Raw genomic sequence first — 24,228 nt, forward strand, 5'->3', positions numbered from 1 at the left:
AGTAGATTGCCGAATCTACATGCGGAGACCAAAAAATGGGGAATTAGCTATGCATTGGTAGGAAAGACCCCTATTCCCAGCGCTAGACTCGGTTACGTGCGTGTTCCCCGGATTCTACTAGTAGGCTGTGGGGAGTGCTTTTCCACTGAGAAATACGCTGGCAGCCTTGGAACGTATATAAACCTTGGAATCGCGAACGGTTCCATCCAAAGAAAACTGTAACCCTGGAGGATATACTTACTACTCGTGCTTTACTCAATCATCTGTCAAGGGCCATGGACTCAAATGATTTCGCTGTCACCAAATCGGAGGAAGAGAATATGTCTCCTTCGTCTCACGCAGACCACCTAGAACGGCTTCACACTGCAGGCGGACATGTGAACGATCGAAGCCAGCCAGCTCTTCCTGTCTATCATCGCACGTTTGCGAGCCCCTCTCCTCTGGGACTGATCTCCTTTGCCACAGGTATATCACCGTTCCCCTATTGATGATATCTGACTAATCCTGTAGATATCTTTCTGATTTCCGTGTTCGGGCTCCACGCCAGGAGTATCTCAGCGCCTAATGTGATGATTGGGTGTTTGGTATTCTATGGTGGTGTTGGTCAGTTCATTGCCGGCATCATGGAATTCATCACTGGAAACACGGTAGGTCGCTGGACCCTTGACCCGGGATCGATAAGCCGGGAGATTTGCTGACATATGTACTACTTTATTCACAGTTCGGTGCCACTGTATTTTCGTCGTACGGCGCGTTCAATTTATCGTATGCAATGATTTACCTCCCCGGAACAGGCATATTGTCTGCATACACTGATGCCGCTACCGGTGTCGTGGATCCAAGTTTCAACCAGGCGCTGGCGTTATACTTGTGGGCGTGGTTTATCGTGACCGTGGTATTTACCATCGCAGCAATACGATCTTCCTGGGTTCTTTTCATTGACTTGTTCTTCTTGGACATTTGTCTTTTGCTTCTGGCTTCTGGCTTCATGGCCAACATCAATGCTCTTCTGACTGCCGGTTATTCTTTCGGGCTTGCTGTTTCGTTTCTCTCTTGTGAGTACCATTCCATTTTACGTGTCTCGTATTGCATGATCAGGATTAATCGTGATTGAGTAGATTGGGCCGGTTGTGCTGGACTATGGGGTGGTGGAGTCACCCCTATCAAACTACCAACATTTGAAATGTACTCGGCTGTTTGACTTCACCAGCATTTGATGGAAATTCTCAATGAATGGAAATTATTTCGATGGGATTGTTTCAGCAATACAACGTAGAGTCATGGCAGACGATTTAAACATGAGAGGCGATTAGGAGTAGACACAATGGAGTCGGTGGGAGATAGATAGCATGCGCTGTTATGCTTCCACTAGTATGCCTCCTCCAGAAGCACTTCAACCTTCGCTTACGATACAATGATCACATATGTAAGGCTTAAGTGAAGATTCCGCTTGGGAAACATTTGAGAAACGAGAGATCTAAGTATACATGAAATGGGTGACGAAATTGCGAGTCTAGCCCCCATTCCTGCCCAAATTTTGTTGTCACGATAGGTACGTCCGAAGAGCATCAATCTGTCCATGGAAATCCTGCCGGAGAAAGCCACTGCTCGCATGGAATTCTTGACACTATGTCCTCGAAGCTTTCTGGTAATGACCAGAAAGTTGAATCGAAGTTGTCGGATGAACCGATTGTGTCTATTGTCATAGACTCGTTGCTGGCTTCGACCCCACTTGCAGTACCTCTTGAATCACATTTATCATCCGCGAAGGCGAGGATTGGGGCAGATTGGAGAAGCTCTCCCGCCGTCAATGGATCCAGTATTGAGAAAGCGCGACTACATATCTCGCTGGATGGGGTATTGTCATGGAATCTCTGGAGGCAACTTTGAACGGCTTGCAATATGAGATGTTTGGGGATTTGGGGAGCTCGGGGCTTTCCCAGGAGAACCAGGAGGGTCGATATTGCTAGAAAGGCGTGGAATGACCCCAGGCCATGGATATACCAGCTGTATGGTTTGAATTCAAGTCGTAGACTGAGGATTTCGTAATTTGAAAGGATGGCGAGAGCAGCCTGCTCGCATTTTGCGTAGCTTGTTGTCAGATTCTCGTCCTCTGTTCCCTCTGGGTTGAAGAGATAGATCCGATGCAAGAGTAGAACTAGATGGTTAGTGTAATTGTTTAAAATGAATGAATGTGCTTGATGATATGTCGGCAGACCGAGTTGCTCGTGGAAGCGTTCTGCCTGCGCATACATTTCAGTCTGAAGCTGGTCATCCAATGCGTGTATCTTGTCCGTGCAGGACGTGGGCCCTTTCGTGCTCAGAGCGCATATCTCAGATGCCAGAGAGTAGAGACGGAATTTGAACAAAATATAAGACATTTTAGTGGGACTTTTGTGTTTCGAAGATGTCTCGCGTTCATTCGCAGGTTCATGGAGCGAGTGTGCGCCAATCTCATCGTCTTCGACGTCTGCCGGCAGTTGGACATTATTCTCGACTTGAAATGGGGCCAAATTACCCAGACAGGTGTTCTGAATCGTGTAAAGCATCCTTAATCCTGCCCACGCTCGTCTTCTCTCTTGTACCTCAATAGGAGGCAAATCAAGAAGCGCAGGATCAACATGGCACCCAATGGCAATGGCAATATTAAGCGTCGTTCCAAGGAGGGCCCAGGCGGGGCCCTGGGCATGATTGATCGCATATATAAGTAGAATCAGGCATTGCAGAGTGTGCAGATTATGCTGCCACATGAAGTTATCAGCGGCCAGGCATTTCATTGCCGCCTGTCGGTATTTTGCTGCCAATATCCTCGCGCTTTCTGCCGTGGAAGCCTCTCGACCCAAGTCTGCTAGGATGGGGCTTTCTTTGTCAATAGCGGTGACAGCCAGCCCCAGGGCAACAAAGATCAATCCAATAAAAGACACAGGGGAGTTTCTAGGGTCCTGTTTGAATCTGGCATAATTCGAATGGAAGGTCCCGTCGTGGAGAATGTGGAAGAGAGGGGAGAATACATCGAGAAAAACGCCAAGGAGTTCGTCACAATGTCGAAATGGTGGCAATATGTCTAAAAGGCTCTGTATGCTGGGAAGCGTATCGGTGAATAAAAAAGCGCCACTCGGTGATTCTAATTGAGATCGGTTCTGCAGCGAATGGAAAGCATCAGGGTCGCGAGAGGTACTGTAAGGAACATATCGCACATGGCCCGACGATGATGCGATAATATTACCAAATTCCCCACGTTGAGACTCGATGTACCTTTGGTTGGCATGGTGGTCCTGCATATATTCCGAGACGGTAATCTCAGATAGTTCGTCCTGCGATGGAGGGAGATCATCATGGGACACGGGCGAGCGGAGTGCGTGATTATGAGCCTTGGAGGCCGAGGTAACTTCAATATTTCGAATGAGTAGACTTTCCAAGTCTGAAATCCGCTGTAGAAGTTCCTCATGCTTCGTTTCATGTCGCTCTGGCTGGGGATTTTGTTCAACCTCGCGCTTGAACTGACATGTCGACGCCACGCCACGCTTTCGACAGGTATCACAGGGCACCCCAGATCCTAAACAGCGTATCTTTCTCCGTCGACAGTTTTCACAACTGAGAGGTAGCCTTTTTGTCATTTTCAGCGTCCAGGATATGGGGAAAGGCGTTAGATTTTCCAGCTGAGAGGTCTCCCCGCATGGGAGATTCATGCGGGGGAAAGCTAACTTCGGGGAGGCGGAAGACCATTTTATCCGCATATACAGATGGATTGTGGTTAGTTTTGTCATCTCAATGTACTTTTTCCTGCTATCCTATCATGAAGATTCGAAAAAATTCGTTAAAGCCTGCAGGAGTGGCTGTTAAATATATGGCATTTCGTCGAATTCCACTTCAATTGAATCCTGATCACACATACACTACTACTAGCAGTGTAAGGGCTTCAGTTCGAACTCATTTACTTCGAGGCAGACTATATTCTGATTTCGAACTGAATAGAGAAAGCATAATGCAACAAGTCTATTCTATTTCCCTTGTTTTGGAGTCCAAAACCAGGCGGGAACACAGAGCATATCAATACAATAGTCTAAGTTACACTCGAGAAAAGATGAAAGACATAGGAGCGCAGAACGGGGGAATGAATATGCTGAAAGATCATGGGAGACGATGTAGCGGAGATTAGAAACCGGGGAGACGGCGAGGGGACTTTTATATAATACACACCCCCCGATCTCGATTCGCACTTGCATCGGAGAGGAGAGAGGTTAAACCGGACTTGACGGTGTACCGGCCTCTTCGGGAGGGGTCAGAAGAACTTAGCGAGACTTTGATAATTAAACATCGACTCAGTTCTCGGTCTTCTGGACCTCCTGGTTCTTGTTCTCGGCCTCGGGAACCAAAGACTCAGCGGTCTCGGTCTTCTCGGCCTCGACAGCCTTCACCTCGGCGATGACTTCCTCGGGCTGGGAAGCGGCGTCGATATCGGCGACAGCTGCGGGCTGCTCGGGAGATTCGACGGGGGCGGAGACACCGACCTCAGCCTCAGCATCCTCGTCCTCTAGCTCGGCACCGTACACGTCGGGGTGTGCGCGGAAGCAATTTTGCATGCCCCTACAGTTCGCGTTAGTATTGGAATGCAGTCCCCGGGCTATGGCATCATCTCGGAAACACGTACTGGAACTTCTCAATGCAGTCCATGCCCTTCGGCTCCTCCTCCGAGTACACGAAGCAGCTGAACGCAGCCTTGAACTCCTCTCCGCAAGGGCCATGCGCCATACCACCCAGGCACGGGCAGTCCCAGTTGATCTCGCCGGTCTCGGGGTTGAAAGCGGCTTCTTGGCCAGCCTCCTTCTCGAGCTCTTCCGGGTTCACGCTAGCCTTGCGGGCTGCAGCTCGCTCTTCGCGGATCTTCGGGGTGATGGAGTCGAGGGTCTGGGACGAGGCGTTGGCGTTGTTTTCTTGGAGCTTGGAGAGGATGGAGACTGGTGCGAATGTGATTGTTAGAATGCATGTTCGATTTGATTAAAGAAGCAATTGGCGCCGAGATGCGATTATCCGGGCTAAGTCTGCATCTTCCGCATGGCGGTGCTGGTCATGGAGGGAGGGAGGGGTCTACCGCGTCAGACATACATTCGGGCTCTTTGGAGAATGCGCTGCTAGTGTTGTAGTAGTAGACCGCACCACCAGCCAGACCAAGTCGGAGGACGGTGTTCTTCCAGCTTCTCGACTTGGTAGGACCGGTGCTTATCAATCGTCTGCTGGCTGGGCCACAGGGCGCGGCGATGGGTGCGCGGGCGAGCGCTCGTACGGCGGGACGAAACATTATGAGGTGAAGCGAGTGGGATGTGAATTGGGACCGTAAAAGACCTCCAAACGACGCTGAAAGGGAGGGAGAGGGAGCAGGAAGCGGAACGGAGAAGTTGGTGGAAGAAGAGTGGATTTCGGGATTTCGGCCTGAGGTTGGCGGGCCGCGCCAGTGGTGCACCAGTCACGTTGCTTCCGCTGCGGCAACATCTTTCCAGGCCATTTCTACACAGTAAGACACTTGTGGCATTTTTCTGCACTCCGCGGAGGAAGAGTAGGAATACTCTTAATGATATTGAATCATGGAGTGGGATCCTAGCCAGTTCTTTCGTCCAGGTGGTCATGTCTCGCCATATGCCTTGCTGGTGTTGAACCAGCCAATCAACGAAACGGCCTTTGGGGTATTAAGTGAACATGGTGAGCAAACAGCCCTAGCTCCTGATTCATCCTAGCAATGCGCATATGCATTGAGAGTGATATCAAGGGGTTTCGTTCTTCGATTCGAGTATATCTAATATTCTGCAGCTTCCTACATCATCTGTGCCGATGGCGGGGCAAACCGTCTATATGAAATGCTGAAGCACCATGGGAAAGAATCAACAGTTGTAAGTTTATTTTGCGAGTACAACTTTGGACCGGTGCGATAAAAATCGGATCTGGACGAGAGGTATTCAGTCAAGACTTTCAAGCTTGGTGTATCCGAGTATCCTCCGGAGACATATAATCCAAATTGGCACGTGAGCACATACAAATACTGACCCTTGATACCAGCTCCCAGACAGGATCATGGGTGACCTAGATTCTCTCAAACCAGCCGTGAAAGAGCACTATCAAAAGCTCGGCGTCCCAATCAACAAAGACCCAGACCAATATTCAACAGATTTCACCAAATGTCTGAAATACCTCAACGAAAACGCATCAGAGATCATCGCAACACCCCGCAAGCAGGCGGAAAACGCAACAAATGCCCAGAACAACGCAGACTCCGACGTCAAATTGGAAATGGTCATCCTGGGCGGCCTTGGCGGCCGCGTTGACCAAGCATTCTCGCAAGTTCACCATCTATACATGATGACGCAGACGCAGCGTGAAATACGCGAATCTCAACAAGGCGGCCAAGATAAGGAGAATAACGAGTCAAAGCCAAACCCGGCTGCGGGTGGTAATCTCTACCTCGTTTCCGAAGAAAGTATTACATTTGTTCTTCAGAAGGGGAAGAATATAATCCACACGCCGGCTACCAGACGCCCCCAGGCTGATACCCAGCAATCAGAATGCGATGAAACGCCCGAATCACGGAAACGCAAGCGGAGCCAGGAACCGGGCCGGGACTCTGTCACTAACAATGCTGATGATTCTCCGGAATATCTATTCGAAGAAAATATCGGTATCATCCCACTCTCGGCACCGGCGTGGATTACCACGCAAGGCTTTGAATGGGACGTGGAAAACTGGCACACCGAGATTGGAGGACAGCTTTCGACAAGTAATCACATTCGTGCTGATGTGGTCTCAGTCGAAACGTCGGTGCCGGTACTCTTCACTGTTGAATTGGCGGAGAGATTGAAACGATGAGGTTGGGAGATATGGGCTACTCCATATGTTCGACCTGAGACGGAGCGAGGTGATGGATGTGATATGATCTAATGGGGAACGACAAGATTTCCAAGGTTCTCGGATGTTTACTATACTTTGCTCATTGATACCCCTACCTCCCTACCAGATATTCTATAGACTCAAAAGGGAGGTAAGAAAAATTAGATGAAATAAAGAACTTCCAAACGCATTACAAGAGGCAGAGTTCCAAAACTCAAGAACCAAGACTAGAATTCCAAACCCAGGCGCCTTCTCTGGCTGAAACGAGAGACCAAGAATGTGATAAAGGGGAGGAGAACAGAAACCATGGGAGTATAAGAAGCAAATATTCGCGTATCGCATTATCGCGTATCCCAACCACTAACAATCGGATCAAGAACTCGGTGTGGCGCATTAATTCGCAGAAAACATAAAATAAAGGTAGCATAGCGTAGCATGAGGTCGCGACAAGAACAGTAGAAAACCCACGACACGCCTTGGAAAAAACACAAGAGGATATCATCCAACAGAAACCGGTCCGACCTGATATAACCAGAGTGGTACATAACAGTAGCGGATAACGACCCTTGGGGGAAGGGGTCTTTCAAAACGCGTGAAACATAGGGTGGAGAAACACAAATAAAAAGCAGATTCACATCGCATCAGCACTACCTAATAGGAAAAAACCTCTCATCCCAGTCTGCAAGCCCAGCTCGACCTCCTGTACAGCCCCGAGGCAGACGAAAGTAAAAACAACCGTTTTATCCAGTACCAACCGACAACACCCCACAGCATCTATTGGCGGTGCAAAATAGCCTCGTAGAGAGTTCCGATGACTCCAATAGCGGTACCGGTCAACATACCACCCCAGTGGCCAGGCACAGAGGCATTGACCTTGGCAATGGTATAGTGACTGAACAGATCAAAGAAGCCAAAGTGATCGACATACACCTTGTAAACAAGCAAGGCCTTGGCAATATTGAAGGTAAGCGGATCAAAACTTGCGCGATCAGATGCAACGGACGACGAACGACTACGACGCACGCCGCCGGAGCCACCGGTAGCAGCTTGGTAGCTCAGATTAATAAAGTAAGCCGCGATCAAAGGCAGGATCAGACCGGACAGCAGCCACAGCGTGAACGGAGCCCAGAACGACCCGCTCAACAGGACGAATAGATCGGGGACCTTGATTGGAAGGGAGGGGAGGTGAATCGCCTCAACGGCGGGGGTAGTCGTGAGATAGCGCAACGGAACGAGCTCTTTCAGCATGCTTCCACCCTCCAGGAGGAGGACGATGGTCTCGACGGCCTTGAGGCTGCTTAGTGCGGAGCGCACGGCGTGCTGGTACTCCACCACACCTGAGTCTGTCCATGCTGTCTCGAGACCCTCGCGCATGCGCGCTGTCTGGCGGTCAATTGCGTCGGTGACGATTGCCGGGGATGGGGGTAGCTGTTGGGCCGTGGATTCAATGACGGACCGCACGGCGCGCGATGAGGAGCGCGCGACTAAGGCGGGCGCCTTGGTCATGGGGGTCTTGAAGGCGGGGGACTTGGTGGCATCTTCGGACTCGCTGTCGCAGTTTGTTAGTTGTTTGCGACAGACTCGGCCGAGTTATATTGGGTGGGATAGCTCTTACCTGCTAGCACTCTCGCGTTGCTTGGGTTTGCGACCAGGCGTCTTCTTCTCCGACGCGGGGGTGCCGAGTTCGATTCTGGGTTCGCGCTTGATGGGGGACTCTCCGCGCGCGGGCGCAGCCAGGCGCTTGTAGTAGTCGGCGAGCTTGGTGTCGTTGGATAGAGTGGCTTTGTTATCGCTGAGGTGCTTGTCTAGCGCGACGGCGAGATCGCCCTTGTTTAAATCGGAGAAACTACGAGGCAGAAGATGAGATGATTAGCACAGGTTAAAATTAACGGGTAAAAACAAAAGGTAGATGATCGTTTCATCCGAATTTCGAGGTTGCGCGCGTGCGCGACAGAGGCAATTGAATAGTAAACAACATCCACATACTCGGTGAGGTTGGTTCGCTCGGCGATCTCAAGTAGCTCCGGCTTGCGCAGCCGGTTGAGGGTGGGGAGGCCACTGGACATAGTGAAATGGTGAATAGAAAAAAAGCCGCCAGATGTAGTGGTAAAGTGGACCAATGCGCGAGGCAAAAAGGTAGATATCAGAGGAGGGGAGCGTGGAGATGCAAGGAGGGGAATTGGGGATTGGATTGAAGTGGATTTGGGGGTGTTTGGCTTGTTTACGCGGGATCGCCAAAACAAAACACGCTAGCGCGTTTGTGGATTCCTCACGAGAATGGATGCCATCTACGAAGTACTATATCCAGCGAGTTCAGAACGCCGAATGTATATTGGCTATGAGTGTTTTATCTTATAAGTAATTCATGGACTTGAAGTAGTGATATATACAGTGGAAGGTTATGAGAGATCAAATTGATAGAAGCTGTGTGTATTGTACATACGGGGTAACTACGTAACTGCCCCAGGGTGACCGTCGATCATGTGATCCACTCTCTACATTACATACTACCTAGATATCATGATATACTCCGTACATAATACTATATCTAGGGTTTTCTCCGCGCGGGTAGGACCCCTTCAGTAGTCTCCTTCGAACCCTGGGGTAATTTGTATTTGCGCCCATCATAAGCACTTAAGAAATTCTCTTCTCCTTCTGTCCTTACGGCTCCAATCTAAGCTATTCTTACGAAATATGTAATCTGGCCTGGGTGGCCAAGGATGAATGACAATGCCCGAATGGGCTACCCTACTGAGATCCCTTACCTTCTCCGGCTCTTAGCATTACAGCTCTGATCTGAACTGTCGGAAGGAGATCCGCGGATCAGAACTGAAGGCTGGCCTGAACGAAGGCTCTGAACTGTGCTTCCTCCTTGGGCCCTTTCTCACGATTCTCGAAGCCACCGAAGTTGCCCACTTGCGCTTCGAAGTTCTGATCTCTTTTGTTTACCTCATTTTGAATGGTGTTCCGGAACAGAAGGCTTTGTAGGCTTTGATGTATCGCAATTTATGGGACATTAACTATGAAAACACAACTCGGATTGCGTTCCAGCCATGGCTACTGCCGTAGTTTCTCATACCAGCCTATTTACCCGAGACCCCTCCCGGTCTATATTCAAGTTTCTTCAGATACCTGAAAGGAACCTATGGTGAGATTCTGCTGTCGTTTACGCACTACCGTAGAGACAGTCTAGTTGCAGTCAATAATCGGGAGGTGCCAATGAAAACAGGGGAAGATGTCGTTGGCCCCAGCGCCTTCTCGTCATCTGCTACCAATAGACGCCACGATTCAAGGCAAAATGTTATTTCCAGATGACTCGAAGATCAAGAAAAGATTTATTATTTGTTTTGTTTACACTCTGATATCCTGTCCTGCGCGGCCATCTCTTGCACGCTGCGCACATAAATCGATCGCGGCTGTAAAACCTTTCGCTCTCGTTTCCCAGAAACAGACCGCCGCTACTACTAGTGCGTTTTCAATAACTTTCACAATCTTTTCTTCATTTCCAATGTTCGTCTTCTTTCTTCTAATACATCTCCCGTCACTCGATTTTGGGCAGGTGGCTTGCCTCGGCATCTAAGAGACTCCAACGCGAACTCAAAACACGGCCCTCTTTGATGGTTGCTAGCAAGTGTTGGTCCGGTCGATCAAAAATGGTGATATCATCCAAGGGGTTGGCGTTCAAGACGAGCATGTCGGCGGCAAACCCTGGGGCAATTTTTCCGAGGAAGTTATCCTGTCTCAGCATCCGCGCAGGAGTCGTGGTAGCACTTCGAAGGATCTCCGCAGGTGTTTGGATACTACCTCGAATGGCAAATTCTTTACTTTGGGCATAATGCAAGGGACCTAAGAGATCTGTACCAAAGCAGATATCTACCCCAATCTTGTTGGCTAGTTCCAGGGCGCGCAGGCCTTGGTCCAAGACTTCGCGATTTTTCTTTTCAGAAATAGCGGGGAGGAACCCGCTGAACTGTGGAGCGGCCATCGTCGCGTATGTCACTAAAGTGGGCGTGAGAAAGACGCCATTTTGCTTCATCATTTCCGCTGTGTTTTCGTCAATCAGATTGCCATGTTCAATCCCCTTGACCCCTTGTTTGACAGCCTGCTGGATCGCTTGCGGCGTATACGCGTGGGAGGTAACGTATGTCCCCGCATTGTTGGCCACTGTGACGATCGCCCTGATTTCCTCATCGGAGAATTGAAGGTGTTGGATCTGATCTGTAGGGCTAGCAACCCCACCGCCACCCATGATTTTGATGAAGTCCGAGCCCTGTCGCAACTCCTCGCGAGCATACTTCAGGCACTGATCCACTCCATCCACGATACGACCAATCCCATTCACATGTCCCGCGCAGCACTCATTTGGATCATGCTGTTGGCGACGATCTCCATGACCTCCTGTTTGGGAGAGGGCATGTCCAGCAATGAACAATCTTGGCCCGCATATGATGCCCTCCTGGAGTGATTCTTTCAGGGCAAGAGACGCTCCTCCACAATCTCGGACCGTCGTAAACCCACGGGCCAGCATGGACTTGCAAACGCTCGGTTGCCGCAGAATGCTCTGGTGGTTACTCATCTCTTTCATTTCTCGAAGGCTCAAAGACCCAGGAACTGCAGCTATGTGGACATGGGAATCAATCAAGCCCGGGCAGATATACTTGCCTCTCATGTCGACCTGCACTGCTTCAGGATCGACCTTGTCGGCAACCCCTTCTTCGGAGGTTCTGACCGATGATACAAATCCATGGGAGAGTTTGACTGTGGTGTTTTTCGCTATTGTACCAGTGACAGGGTCAATCAAGTTGGCAGACGTAAAGATATACGTCCGTTGAGGGTTTGGCTGCCAAGGCTTGACAATGTGCTGAAGGTCGGTCGGATCAGTTGTCATGGTGGTAGCGGTGACAAGACGAAACATGTAACGGAACTAATTTTGATCCGTTAGGTTTGAAGATCTTGAAGACTTTTTCTCGATTCCATAGGCTGATAATAGGATGAAAAAGAAAAACTTGACCTTTCTAACGCAGTGGCAGCAGCTTTTATAATGTAGTCTGCATGGGATCCGAGCAGGAAACCGATTGATAATTTACTTGGACCCATTATTACTGTCGACAGTGTTGTATGGATCGATAAAAGTAATGTTGCCAAAATTTGACGTGCGGGTACAAGTACCCGCATATCAAAGCTGCTCAAGTGGCAAAAGGTGTAGGTGACACTGCGGGTACTTGTACCCGCAAATTCCACCGCCTACAGCCTACCTACCTATCACAAGTCATCCTGCCCTCTGCCCCCTACATAATTTATCGATAAAACCAGCGAGAGATAAAGCCAAAAATAAATTAGGGGCTTAGAAAACCTCTTGCTCTCTATGGGGCCCACGCAGCTAGCCGCTGTTAATTACTGTCGAGAGATAGGCAGAATCCGGGGTCCGGGGATATTCATCAGCTTAAAATGTATATAAAGGCCCTAGAATTATCTGCTCCGAATCGTCTTTCTCCTCATTGAGATTTCACACCTCTTGGATGTCAATTATTCGTTAAATATACCAGCCAGATCACAATGAATCAGCTCGAAGCCAAAACAGCAGAAATGAATTTGGATGAATCTACTCTCGAGACAGGCTCTCAAGCAGACACATCAGCAGTCCTTATCAACCCTGAGATGGAGAGATCTGTGAAAAGAAAGATTGATGCAATTGTCTTGCCATTGGTTAGCCGTTTGATCTTCTTCATGATATTATGAGAATGACGTACTGATAGTGAGAGGCATGAAGATGTGTTTGGTATTCTTTTCTCAATGTAAGTTATCTCAAGCTTTGGCTCCTGCGTTAGAAGCCCTAAGGAACTCATGTTGCTTTGCTTTTGGATGCCCGCTGATGTCCCTTATTCAGACCTTGACAAACAGAGTCTAAGTTATGCCGGGGTGTTTGGATTGATAGATGACCTGCAACTTCACGGCACCCAGTTCGCCTGGTTAGGGTCCATATTTTACGTTGGGCAGCTGGTGGCGGAGTTCCCAGCCATGTATTTGATGAGCCGTCTGCCCCTTGCTAGATTTGTATCCTGTCTAATGTGAGTTTAACACTGGCAATGTCGTGATAACATCTGACTGAATCTAGCATACTCTGGGGTGGGATTTGCATGGTAATTTAAATATATGAAACTGAACATGTGCGTGTCCTAAAGCTCACAGAAAATCAAAATAGTGTCTGGCAGCAGCAACCACCTTTTCATCTTTCATGGGTGTTCGGTTCGCCCTTGGATTGGCCGAAGGCGCGGTCTCGCCTGCCTTCGTGACCCTCACTAGTATTTGGTATAAAAAAAGCGAGCATCCTCTACGAATCGGGTAGGATATCTCCAACGTCCCCAAATCTATATTTCTTTCTAAATCTGACCATCAATTTCAAAACCTAGTCTATGGATCAGCTGCAATGGACTAGCTCAGATACTGGGTGCTTTGATGATGTACGGCATCGGCCACAATCATATGGCAATTTCCAACTGGAAGGCAATGTTCATGGTCTGTGGAGCTATCACGATATTTCTTGGGATTTTATTCTTTTTCATGATGCCAGCTGGACCTGAATCAGCGTGGTTTCTCAATTCTCAAGAGCGACTAATAGCCACACAACGATTGCAAGCGGAAACAGAGAGGAGGAGACCAAACAAATTTCTCTATCCCACAACTGAAAGAAACGGTCATGGATATTCGAGCATATTTGAGCTTCCTGTTTGGTGTTCTCATAACACTACCTTCGCCAGTAATTGCGGTGAGTTTCGCAGTTCTTTGGAAGAAGGCACACCTTGCGCAATTACTGATTCTTTTTCGACATAGTTTGCTTCACTTATCATATACTCTCTAGGTTACTCAAACTTTGAAACCATGCTTTACACCTCACCAGCAGGTGCAGTTCAGATTATTTTCGTTTGGGTCGGAATTTTTCTCTGCTACCTATGGCCAGATCGCCGGTGTGCTATCATCATTGGTCTTACAATCGTCCCGCTCACTGGAATTATACTACTGTTTGTGCTTCCATTGTCGTCCGGGTGGGGTATGATTGCTGCATCATGGCTGGTATGTAAATGGCTGAAATCCTTTCCGCGCCCCCTTCCCTCAACCTCTCTCCCTCCCTCCAACAACTTCTTCTTCCCTACGTGCTGACGTCACTGATTTAATTTGTTCCGTACAGGCCTCTGTCATCTCAAACATCTTCTCAATTCCCCTTAGCTTGTACGCATCCAATACTCGTGGAAATACCAAAAAAGCTATTATCAACGCTTTGTTCTTCGTCGGCTACGCCGTTGGTGCTATATGTGGACCACTACTCTGGAACGCTGAAAATGCACCCAGGTATCGTAGTGGTCTCATATTGGCTCTGATCAGCTGGATTGTGTTCATTCCAACCGTGGCGGTTTATTGGTCCTTATGTGCTCATGAGAACAAAGTCCGGTCTATGGTGGAGATAGACTTTTGCCAACACGTTACGGGGGCTCCCAGAAAAGATTTGACGGACAAAGAAGATTTAAATTTCCGATATACCCTTTAACTTGTGGCTGCTGGACCGGGAAATTTTTAAAACGTAGGAAGCAGGCAATGACGGGTGATATACGGCATTTTATTGAGATTAGGGTGGAAAAATACTATGTTTGCATTCACGCTGAATACAAATTCAACCATTCGAACTTTATAAGTTCCCTAATTGCAGGCTATCAAGCCCGAGGAGATGTAACTCCGCAAATGAACAGTTCTCAAGCACGGTGTCTATGTCGTGAAACAACCCCATGCTAGACCCTTCGCCTCCGTGCTGATATGACATGTCCAATCTTTGTAAAATAGTCTCTTCACAGGGCTCTCCGAACTGAGGTGAGCCACTCTCTCTCCGAGAGTGAGACTTTTCATATTCCAGACGTGAAATAGATGCCAAGGCTTGGTTAACCACGCCTTGGAAGTTTTCGACATACTTGAGACTATTTCTGGCCAAGTCACTACCAGCAGCCATATATTGTAGAGCTCCCATTGCCGTCCTAACTTTGGGAAATGATGACAGACGTGGGTTTAAGACACTATCCAGTAGAACAATGATAGTTGCGGCGCTGCAGGTATGAAAATCAGTAAAGGAAAATAGACCTAGTTGCCCAGATCTTTGGAGGAGATCAATTAGATCAATTATCCTCGTTGCGTGTTCCGCGCAAGCATCCGATAACTCTTGACTGTCTCCGTCTAGGTCATGGCCGCGTTTTGCGGGCTCCTCTGTGCTGAGTAAGCTTCGAACCTTACTGATCAGGGCAGCGCGACCGATATAGATCCAGACCATGGAGTAGTGGAGCTGTAAATGCACGTTCAGTCGTAGACAGCTGTCGTTAAGTGATGCTAATTGAGTAGGTAGACCTGTTTTCCAAGACGAAAGCTGACTTCGGATATCCTTTGTCGAACCTTGATTCAAGGACCTGATGAGAATTAGCATGTCAACTGCCTATGATATCCGGCTTCCTTCATCCAGTTTAAAATAGGCTTCTCACTTTAAGCAGGTCACTTGATTGAGCAAGAGAGTCAACTTTGTATACGCTAGCAGCCTTTCAGCTCTATATGAGCCCGGAAAATCTAGATCAGGCTGCGGCTCGGGAAGGGGGCAGTCGATATCCTTGGTCTGTAGCGTCTCGGGGTAGCCAAGAGAGAGGGCAACCTGTCTAAATTTTTTTATTAGGTAAAAGTCAGAATTAAGGTTGTATCGAAAGCCTACCGTTCGATGCTGTAGATAGTCCAGAAAACACGGTTGTGGGCTTCTGAAAGTGACGGAAATAATGCCGGGCCAGCTGATTTTCGATGAAGGCCGAGGCCAATTGCAATGCGTAAAGCAAGACCAAGATAATTGTAGCAAGTTTCACTGCTGTGAATCGGCAGAACATACAGGGCAAGCAGCAGACAGCTCAGCAAGCCTTCCAGGGAAGGAGAAGCTATTATAGACGGCACAAGTTTCTGCGCGTGTTGGAAAAATTTTGTCCCCGGGATTCCTGTGTGAACCGCATTCATGGCTTCCGAGTGACTCGAATGGTCATCATGATATAGATGAACAAACTGGCTGCCCATAGCAAACACATTTAGGGCCAAACAAATGAACTCAAGACGGTGAGAGGTCGCCGATAGGCCACCATCATACAGTATGAATAGCTGCTCTCTAAACGAAGTTTCATCAAAATAGTACCAGTTGGCCTCAGCATAAAAGAAAAATGCCGACATGAGAACTTCGGCCCCGGCTCGTGAGGGAAAGTCTTTCAAGATCTGCTGTCTGAGGATAGTCTGATTTCCATAACATGAATCATATGTGGCATGAAAGGTCTAATTGAGGAAGTCGATAAATGTCAGAGGAAGAGACCTATATGAAGCTTCTTTTATGTGACTCACGGTATTTTCTGTAAGATCTAGTCCCTCAGACTGGGAAACTGCTGCAGCGGCGCATGTGAGAAAGTCTCTGTGAGAGAGAGAATATCATCACCTTCGGTAGAATTATCAGTAAAATCAAGTGGACAATTATGGCTGAATCTTCCCCTACCAGGCTTTTGTCCTTGTTTAAGGAGGGGGCTTTCTGCAATTATAGGTCTAGTTCCATTCTGTGATAGTTGTGTAGTATTATGATGAGATGTATTCTTTTGTTTTGAGGAAACCTCTCCAGAGTTTTGGTGCGAGTCCGTCAGTATTTCCATGAGAAAAGATAAGTGGTGGGCCCTGAGACCGATCTCCGGGTATGATATATTGAACCGTGCTAGAACATCGTCATGATCAATACGAGTTTGACTGCGCGAATTAGATTGCATCAAATGAGGGGATTTCTGTAATTTGTGAGCTACCTAGACGCTGAATCAACTAGACTGTCCTTCTTCGCTTCAAAATTGCAGGCCAGACTGCTGTTCTTGCAATTCCTGCATCTGTTGGAAGAATCAAGTATGCATCGACGCTTGCGCAGACGGCACTGGGCGCAGGCTTTGACAGTTCGTTTTCGTTGATCCAAAGGTACTTTGGGGCGGTCGCGTTTGGGAGAGCATTTTCTTAGTGATTCACGCATGTTTGATACGTCACTTCAGGCAATGTCAAACGAAATGCAGACATAGGGTTCACGGCCCTCGAGGTAGATGGGGCCGAGGCTCTTGAGATGGGCGGGGTTTCTGGGAAAGCGGTCGGCAAGAGAGATGTTAGGTAATGACGCGCTTTCCCGCTATCACGAGAGTCCGGTTATTTGCAATGCAGCATCGAAACCAAGGCGGCGAAACAGTGCCATCCAAAACGGTTTAGCATTTCTTGGTATTTAGGGCTTGGAAGACAATTAAAGAGTGCAGGGGGTGACACCGATTTCCGGAAATATTGTACACATATTTCATCTGCGATCACCTCTCTCATGAACGGCCTCAAGCAAGATGGCACTGTCTTGGCCATGGAACAGAAAGCTGAATCGTCCCACTGATGCTTGAGAGGAGAATCTATTTCTTTCTTTCTTCTTATATGCTTTGAAAATGACTTCTTCCTTTTCTTTACTAGGAACGATAAGGGATCACTCCCGCGTATACAAACCTACTACTAACTAGGTAATCTGGCAGGAGTGGTCGACCGCAACGTGGAAGGAGCAACTCTTCAAACCTTACCTTCCTTGCAATTGACAGTGCCTTAAGGTAAACATCCCGCCTGCGAGACAAAAAGCGTATTTCCTCTCAACTGATCCTACTTTCACAGGCGATTCTCACATGCCCTCATTTGTCATCATTGACGAGGCATTGACAGATATTCAATTACTTTCGGTCCAAGCACGAGCTCGAATTATAGGGCTACTGCAGACGACAACAGGCACATATCGATGGATAATAAGACTTGAGATCCTCACCTGCCATAACACAATCTTCGTCGACAGCCCCCGAGGAGCCGCTATATCATATCTTAATTACCTCCTTAGCGGCACCAGGGGGGTTACTATGAGCAAAGATCCCTCCTGTGACTCGGTTTGCCGGCCAGAGGCTCGCGATTTCGTAGATAACGATGGCTACAGAATTACTTGTATCACCGTCACACGATGAAGAGGCCATAGTAGCTCCAGGTCTTGGGCGGGGGGTGGGGGTCGTATCAGTACCAATTGTATAATGTATGTTTTCATCAAGCTATATGGTATTTCTTTGGAGAAAATAATGGACGAGTGCAATGATGCTTAACAGTAATGTTATTATTTATACAAGTTCATGTAGCTGAGAGTAGTATGGTACAGGTGGGCTGAGTGGCCCGTCTAGTCTATCACAAGGACAAGGATGGGAGCTGGTGATGTACAACGCGCAAAAACAAATATGGCTCCTCCTTCATCCGCCCCAATCCAAAAAAAAGAGAATACAATGGGTTCCAGAATAACGCCACCCAAATGAAAGCCGGGTAATGCAGAGTGAAGTGCGCTTCATGCTTCAATCACAGAGGAGACCAGTCCTCTACACCGTGGTATGTCTCGAGTTGTTTGAGCAGATACTGGTACATAACCAGCATAGTCCCGCTCTGGATGCTGGTCCACACACCACGCGGGCCCACGCCTCGGAACCACCCCGCCAACCCCTCGGTTCGGTAGATCATTTTCAGCCCGGTGAACACCGACGATGTATCTAATCGAGGAGCCCCAGGGGCCGGCACCGAGGTCGACGGGGATGAGGTCGAAATCGGACGGGAGTGTGAGCGCGAGCTTTGGGAATTTGAGGAGCCCGGCGCGTGCGGTCGAGGACTTTCCTTGGGTGCGTGGTCGTGGGAGTGTTTCGTACAAGATGAGCTCGGAGGGCTATCTGGAATATTCTTTTGCGTTTGGATGCGCGTCTTGACCACATCCAAGGGGCAGGTGATCACTCCAGCCATGCCACCCGCAGTAGCGGCAGTCGCAATTTCCAGTCCTAATCCGATATCTCGCTTGCCAACCCACTCCTTGGCCATCGCTTGCTCCTGCTCGTAGAACGCGAATTGCAGAGCGGAGAAAGGTAGATCACGGAAGATAGTGGCCTTGTAGCCGTGGAAGAGGGCGGAGAAGCCTTCCTGGCGGACGATCGTTCGGAGGGCATCGCCTGTGCTGCGATAGTTATATCCTGAATTGAAGTGGGGATTGTTGTATCGTCCTTGCAGTTGAAGTCGGGTCTTGAGGACCTCGGATGGAACGTAAACCACAGACGCAGCCAAATCTGCGAAAAATCCACCGGAAAGATACGCAAGGCTAGGGTTGACTCCCGAATCCAACATCAATCGCTTTGTGAATTCGTAGACTCCGAAGAAAATGACGGTTCCGGGGAAGGAACCCCAGAAGGCGGGTGTCACGCCACTGTAGAGACCTCGGACAAGTCCTTCTTGGCGATAGATCGTTGAATATGAGGAAGTCATCGACGTGTACTTTGGTGGGAAGGTCGGATCGCCCTGTTGCCGGGTCTTCACGGTATCTAACGAATGCATGAGCATGTCGCCACATGAGCCTCCGGTGCCGCCTGCCAGCATCGCCTATAGAAAGAGAAATCGCGTTAGCATCTGTCATGATTGAGATTGTTGGGCACTGCCGCATTGCTGCCAGGGATTGATCGTACATGAAGATACGGCGGACGGGGTTCGTCTTCCTCCAACATCGCGCTGCTCTGGGCATGTCGGGATGCGCCGGAGGCTACCTCATTCTTGTGACCAGATATCGATGAATATGGGAGATTGGTAGCAGAAGGGGACAGGTCGTTGGAAGGGGTAGTCGTTGGGTCGGAGTTCGCTGTCGTCGAGAACAGCCCGAACACTCGCGAGGTCAGGCTCATGGCAAGGGCCGAGACGCTGCACTCCCGCGACGATCGGGACCAGGAAGGGGGATATGGAGGGGATGCCTTGAAAAGAGAGTAGCACCCCCGATGGAATAGGAAGAGGTCTAAAGAGTGACGAGAAAGACGGGGAGGAGGTATGGAAGGCGAATCTCGTCGAATCTCGGCCCGCAATATTAATTCACTCAATCACCAATTTCGAATTTGACTTTCGGGCGGAGAAAAGAAAACACCGCTTTGACGCCTCAGGCAGAGACTGCGTCATTGATGACTAACAGAGAGCCGCCAACTTTAACTTTTTCATACTTCCATCTTCCAACTCTATTCACTCCTCAATTTGACACTTTTTGCTTATTTGCTACTGCTGCCTTGATTGATTGGTATATTTCTTTTGATGTTTACTTGAACCTTGGAGCCCAATGGCTATTCCAATCAGATGTGTACTAGTACTAGTAGTATTGACTCGGACTTATTCCCCTAACCTACAAATCCTCTGTTAGTAGAAACCAATACCTTCTACTAAGTTAGTCACCGCCATGGCGTACCACAATAGGGGCTTGGAGGGGATCTGAAAGTAGTAGATAAAGGTGGGTCGTTGACGTTTGCTGTATTTATGCTTGTCGTTATTATTGTCGATGTGTTTGTTCATGCGAGATCTTGGAAGTCCAAACCTCCCGAGTCCTTCTTCTCAACCCCATGATTCGCACATTCAATCCCTCTTCCAAGTTCCATACCCAGATGGTTAGAGAAACTGGTTTATCTGATAAACACTCTTGCTTCAAGTACGTACTTCCTTGTCCCCCCTATATTGATTCTTGATACGAGTGAAGCTGACTAGTCCTGGAATCTCGAAGGGGCCTAATGCCTAATCAGTGATCTGTGATTTCCTACCTCTGGGGATACGGCTTGTCTAGCTCTCTGTAGCCATGGACTTTTTAAGCTTTTTAACTCACCTCACAAAGGAGAAACATTCATTGACGGTATTCAACAAGTTGCCCCAGGCCATACCCGTGTTGTGAGCGAGCGCATGAAGTTTCTCATGGCGCTCTCGCGCGATTCACCCAGATACATTCCATGTTTTGACAAGAAAGCTACGCCGTTAGGAAAGGCTTGCCCCACCCCAAGAGCTCTGCGGAGGTGACTCTGGCATGGTTCACCTGAATCTTGCACCCCTCACTGATACGGTCTCAAATTTGAGCAGGTGTTTGCTGTGATGAGAGGATTCAGACAGGGTCCGGAATATGGTCCGTCGCCGTCTTCTCGGAACCACGCCGTTGTACAGAAATGGTTTCCAGACTGGGTCCGAAATCTCAGGCCAGAAACAATTAGTTCGCGATCAAACCAGGAGTTGAAAAACGTGAATCTGCTATCAGTTCAGGCCTGCATCTACTCTCCTACCTCGGAGGCTCCTATACAGGGCTCTACTTCTAATGATTGCGCATTAAGGTCCAGCTTGTGCCTACGGTTTCAGCTCATTGGCCTGCTAAAAACAGGAGCAGACACCATTGAATGGATCCCCAACCGCCCCATCGCATACTGCCACGGCAAAATGCCCACAGAGCTTGTTGAGGAAGATGATGGACTCCCTCGATTCTATTTTGCATCCATCTCAACCCTCCCGAACGGCCCCGGTGCAAAAGGTAGAGAATATTAACAAGAAAAATGCGACTCCTGCGATTCAATTTGCCAACTGGAGGCCCACAATTTCAATTATAGGGATGGATGTAGAGTTCAATGTGTTACAATGACACGATGGGTCAATCTCGGGGTCGGTCTGGATCCTGTTCGCCTTTTCAACCACATGGATACTGTTGGAGAGAACTGTGAGCTTCACAATGGCCTGGATGTCCGCGAGTGTTTCAATAACGGGTATGAGGATTCAAAATACGCCATGTCTGAAAAGAAAGTTTGGGAGCGGAATTTCGCCCTTTTGAAGGGGAAGAGGTACAAACAGATGATGAAATACATCGGGGACCGAGACAGGAAAGTCAGAGAGTCGCAATTTCGCTACGACAGGAACCCGACCTGGATCATGCCGTTCAATCGGCTCTAAAGTTCTGTGAAAAAGGTGGCCGCAAGCTAATCAAGCGACTGAGCACATTTCCAATGGTTCACCAGCACAGCAAGCGGACACAAAGCCCGTTGCCATCCAAGAGCCATCAACATAGGCAACTTACGAGAAGTTGGCCTCGCCAGCCATTTCGTCGCTATCTACTCCGTAGAGCTGTTAGTAGTTCAGACAGGAGCCAGGAGCTCAAATACAATTTCAACAATTTCAACTGGCATTTACTATTTTATTACCCGTAGACGAATATCCAAGCTTTGGTGCAAATTCTAAAATGCTGACTACAGTTTAGTTCAAGGTCCTTGGCACATCCGCTTGGAAATGAAGACTTCGTAATCGTGAATTTCCGAAAGTCGATTGCAACCAAGTTAAGACAGATACAAAAACAATGCTTCGCGAGGATCTAGAGACAAAGAGAACAGAAGAAACATAAATAAAAAATAAACAAAGGGCATGGCGTTGCGTTGCGTATAGCTTCATGATGGACGGCTTCGATCAGACCCGTCCGCCTCTTCCTACAGAGACTATCTCCACATTTCCATACTGACACACAATTCGCTCGATTCACTGCTTCGCACCTCTCTCTCTCGACTCATAAACTGGGGATTCCGAAGCCGGAGCTCCCTTTGGGCTGAACCATCGAGCCCAAGGCTTTCACATTTGCGGTTCCCATCATTTCTTTTGGTGGCACTGCCTTACATTGCGAGTTCCAATTCCAAGTTCAAGTTGCGAGACTTGACTGACTGCAACTATCGATGATAAAAGAGACATTTACAATTCCGTTCACATAGATAATGCCCAGCCAATCACCTCTCTCGCAGTCATTTACTGCGGCTTCTTGGCAGCGGTAGAGCTAGAGATGTAGCGGGTGATATCGGTAGCCTCGTAAACCTGGCGCACGACACCCTTGAGGCTCTCCCAGCCCTGGCGGACCTGAGGGGGAGTGCTCTGGTGGGAGATGGATGCATCAGCGCGGGCGACGAGCTGACGAACAGCCTGCTGGACGAAGGAGCTTTGGGCGTAGCGGGCGCGGAAGAAGGAGAGGTAAACGATCAGAAGAACCCAGCTGCCCTTGGAGAAAGTAATGGCGGACAGAACAAGGCGCAGCAGCAGGGCAATCTCAAGGCTGGCAACAACTCCCATGCTGGCATCGTAGTACTGCTTGATGAAGCGGCCAATGGTCTCGGCGAGAGCGCTCTGCTTGCCGGCGGGCTTGGAGTTGGGGGAGCCGGGGGAGGCGGGGCTGGCGCCTTGGGCCTGGGGCTGGAGGGTGGGGATCAGGTACATGCGGCTGTAGGTAGCGACATGGAAGACGGAGTAGACGCTGAAGGGGAGAAGGGCGAGAATGAGCTGGCGGGAGTACAGCCAGACGAGAGCCATGCCTATTAGAGAGATATCAAATGAGTTTTCTGGTCCTGTCACATGGGAGCGGAAATTGCCGAAAGCGCAGACTTACCCAAGTACTGGACGTTCTCATCGGAGATGAGCTTGGTCACGATCTGAGGAACACTGCCCTGCACACCGCGGGCGAAGTGGCCCTTGTAAACGACGATTCCATAGGTGACGGCGGCAGAGACGAAGGCAAGGCGATAAGAGAAAATGGCCCACGACGAGTAGAAGTTGAAGGTGATAAAGGACAGAGAGTAGCGGAAGACCGAGATGAGGAGTGTCAAGTGTCTAAATCTGGTCAGCGATTCCAAATTCCTCATGCGATTGTCGATGAGATCCGAGGGTCGACGTACCCAACAAACCAAGCAAACCTGCATAAAAATATCGGGTCAGCACTGAAACAGCATCCATTGAAGCTTCACGCATCTGCATGAGCTAAGCTAGGGATAAAAAAAACGTACTGCAGGGTCTGGGCCAGAGCTTTGAGCCTCTCGACCAGAGGCAGGTTGGCGGAAGGAGGAGGAGCCATGGAGGTGACTCTTCAGGGGGGTGTCGAGGGGAGGGAGGAGTAAATAAGGAGGATCGGAGTAGAGAGAGCCTAGGTAGAGAGGAGAACAAGGAAGAAGAGAGGACGAGAGAAAAAAAAACAAGGTCGTGAAGGAGGCTGGGAAGCGGGGATGGAGTTGTGTGTTACCTGTGCTTTCCAGCTCGGGAGCTAAGCGCCCTCTCCGCCTTCTGCCGCGGTGACGTCGGATACTCCGATGATGCAACCCAAGTTTATATCTGGGCAGAAGGGCTATACTAGGACATATTCATGATTACTGGTTATTTGAATCAATTTTAAAGTCACTCAGCATTTCGCAGAAAGCTGGTGAGAGTGGGAGTGCAGCTGAAGAACCTCCTTTCTCCTTCAGACCAATCGGCTCCACTTCTAGGGTGTTCGAAGCACGGGACTTTCTCGGATCTCTTGGGATCTCCATTGCTAGAACTGTCAATATGCATATGCAAGACCCGGATCAACTCGGATTGCCGTGCACCCCCTGAAAATTAGTAGGTGTCTCAACATTGGGGTTTAGGCTTGACCGCTAGTTGTGGCCTTATCTCGACCCG

General features: G+C 49.0%; 10 protein-coding genes across 10 annotated transcripts; 4 read left to right on the forward strand and 6 right to left on the reverse strand.

Annotated features, from left to right (window-relative positions):
• Positions 1-275: 275 nt before the first annotated feature.
• N7533_012398 (acetate uptake transporter family protein) lies at positions 276-1,201 on the forward strand (the record flags this gene model as incomplete). The annotated part of the gene is made up of 4 exons (XM_057109048.1): positions 276-465; positions 511-647; positions 722-1,055; positions 1,119-1,201. The coding sequence occupies 4 exons, from the start codon at positions 276-278 to the stop codon at positions 1,199-1,201; spliced, it is 744 nt and encodes a 247-aa protein (XP_056954149.1).
• Positions 1,202-1,568: 367 nt separating this feature from the next.
• Positions 1,569-3,617, reverse strand: N7533_012399 (Zn(II)2Cys6 transcription factor; the record flags this gene model as incomplete). The annotated part of the gene is made up of 1 exon (XM_057109049.1): positions 1,569-3,617. One exon carries the CDS (start codon positions 3,615-3,617, stop codon positions 1,569-1,571), a length of 2,049 nt encoding a protein of 682 aa, XP_056954150.1.
• A 705-nt stretch (positions 3,618-4,322) lies between these two features.
• Positions 4,323-5,299, reverse strand: N7533_012400 (coiled-coil-helix-coiled-coil-helix domain-containing protein; the record flags this gene model as incomplete). The annotated part of the gene is made up of 3 exons (XM_057109050.1): positions 4,323-4,587; positions 4,652-4,958; positions 5,107-5,299. 3 exons carry the CDS (start codon positions 5,297-5,299, stop codon positions 4,323-4,325), a joined length of 765 nt encoding a protein of 254 aa, XP_056954151.1.
• A 283-nt stretch (positions 5,300-5,582) lies between these two features.
• Positions 5,583-6,855, forward strand: N7533_012401 (thiamine diphosphokinase; the record flags this gene model as incomplete). The annotated part of the gene is made up of 3 exons (XM_057109051.1): positions 5,583-5,697; positions 5,806-5,885; positions 6,052-6,855. 3 exons carry the CDS (start codon positions 5,583-5,585, stop codon positions 6,853-6,855), a joined length of 999 nt encoding a protein of 332 aa, XP_056954152.1.
• A 795-nt stretch (positions 6,856-7,650) lies between these two features.
• N7533_012402 (uncharacterized protein) lies at positions 7,651-8,942 on the reverse strand (the record flags this gene model as incomplete). The annotated part of the gene is made up of 3 exons (XM_057109052.1): positions 7,651-8,425; positions 8,492-8,722; positions 8,863-8,942. The coding sequence occupies 3 exons, from the start codon at positions 8,940-8,942 to the stop codon at positions 7,651-7,653; spliced, it is 1,086 nt and encodes a 361-aa protein (XP_056954153.1).
• A 1,475-nt stretch (positions 8,943-10,417) lies between these two features.
• Positions 10,418-11,764, reverse strand: N7533_012403 (metal-dependent hydrolase family protein; the record flags this gene model as incomplete). The annotated part of the gene is made up of 1 exon (XM_057109053.1): positions 10,418-11,764. The coding sequence occupies one exon, from the start codon at positions 11,762-11,764 to the stop codon at positions 10,418-10,420; it is 1,347 nt and encodes a 448-aa protein (XP_056954154.1).
• Positions 11,765-12,432: 668 nt separating this feature from the next.
• Positions 12,433-14,419, forward strand: N7533_012404 (uncharacterized protein; the record flags this gene model as incomplete). The annotated part of the gene is made up of 7 exons (XM_057109054.1): positions 12,433-12,589; positions 12,677-12,944; positions 12,992-13,016; positions 13,079-13,218; positions 13,287-13,642; positions 13,736-13,947; positions 14,063-14,419. The coding sequence occupies 7 exons, from the start codon at positions 12,433-12,435 to the stop codon at positions 14,417-14,419; spliced, it is 1,515 nt and encodes a 504-aa protein (XP_056954155.1).
• Positions 14,420-18,309: 3,890 nt separating this feature from the next.
• N7533_012405 (putative mitochondrial carrier protein) lies at positions 18,310-19,664 on the reverse strand (the record flags this gene model as incomplete). Its single annotated transcript, XM_057109055.1, has 2 exons — positions 18,310-19,368; positions 19,452-19,664. The coding sequence occupies 2 exons, from the start codon at positions 19,662-19,664 to the stop codon at positions 18,310-18,312; spliced, it is 1,272 nt and encodes a 423-aa protein (XP_056954156.1).
• A 1,744-nt stretch (positions 19,665-21,408) lies between these two features.
• Positions 21,409-21,717, forward strand: N7533_012406 (uncharacterized protein; the record flags this gene model as incomplete). The annotated part of the gene is made up of 1 exon (XM_057109056.1): positions 21,409-21,717. One exon carries the CDS (start codon positions 21,409-21,411, stop codon positions 21,715-21,717), a length of 309 nt encoding a protein of 102 aa, XP_056954157.1.
• An 837-nt stretch (positions 21,718-22,554) lies between these two features.
• On the reverse strand, positions 22,555-23,647 carry N7533_012407 (uncharacterized protein; the record flags this gene model as incomplete). The annotated part of the gene is made up of 4 exons (XM_057109057.1): positions 22,555-23,111; positions 23,186-23,406; positions 23,472-23,489; positions 23,580-23,647. 4 exons carry the CDS (start codon positions 23,645-23,647, stop codon positions 22,555-22,557), a joined length of 864 nt encoding a protein of 287 aa, XP_056954158.1.
• Between the last annotated feature and the right edge of the window lie 581 nt (positions 23,648-24,228).

The sequence above is a fragment of the Penicillium manginii genome, assembly GCF_028828005.1.
Source record: "Penicillium manginii strain IBT 31320 chromosome Unknown utg000009l:1.0-3297300.0:1.0-3298630.0, whole genome shotgun sequence".
Lineage (NCBI taxonomy): Eukaryota > Fungi > Ascomycota > Eurotiomycetes > Eurotiales > Aspergillaceae > Penicillium > Penicillium manginii.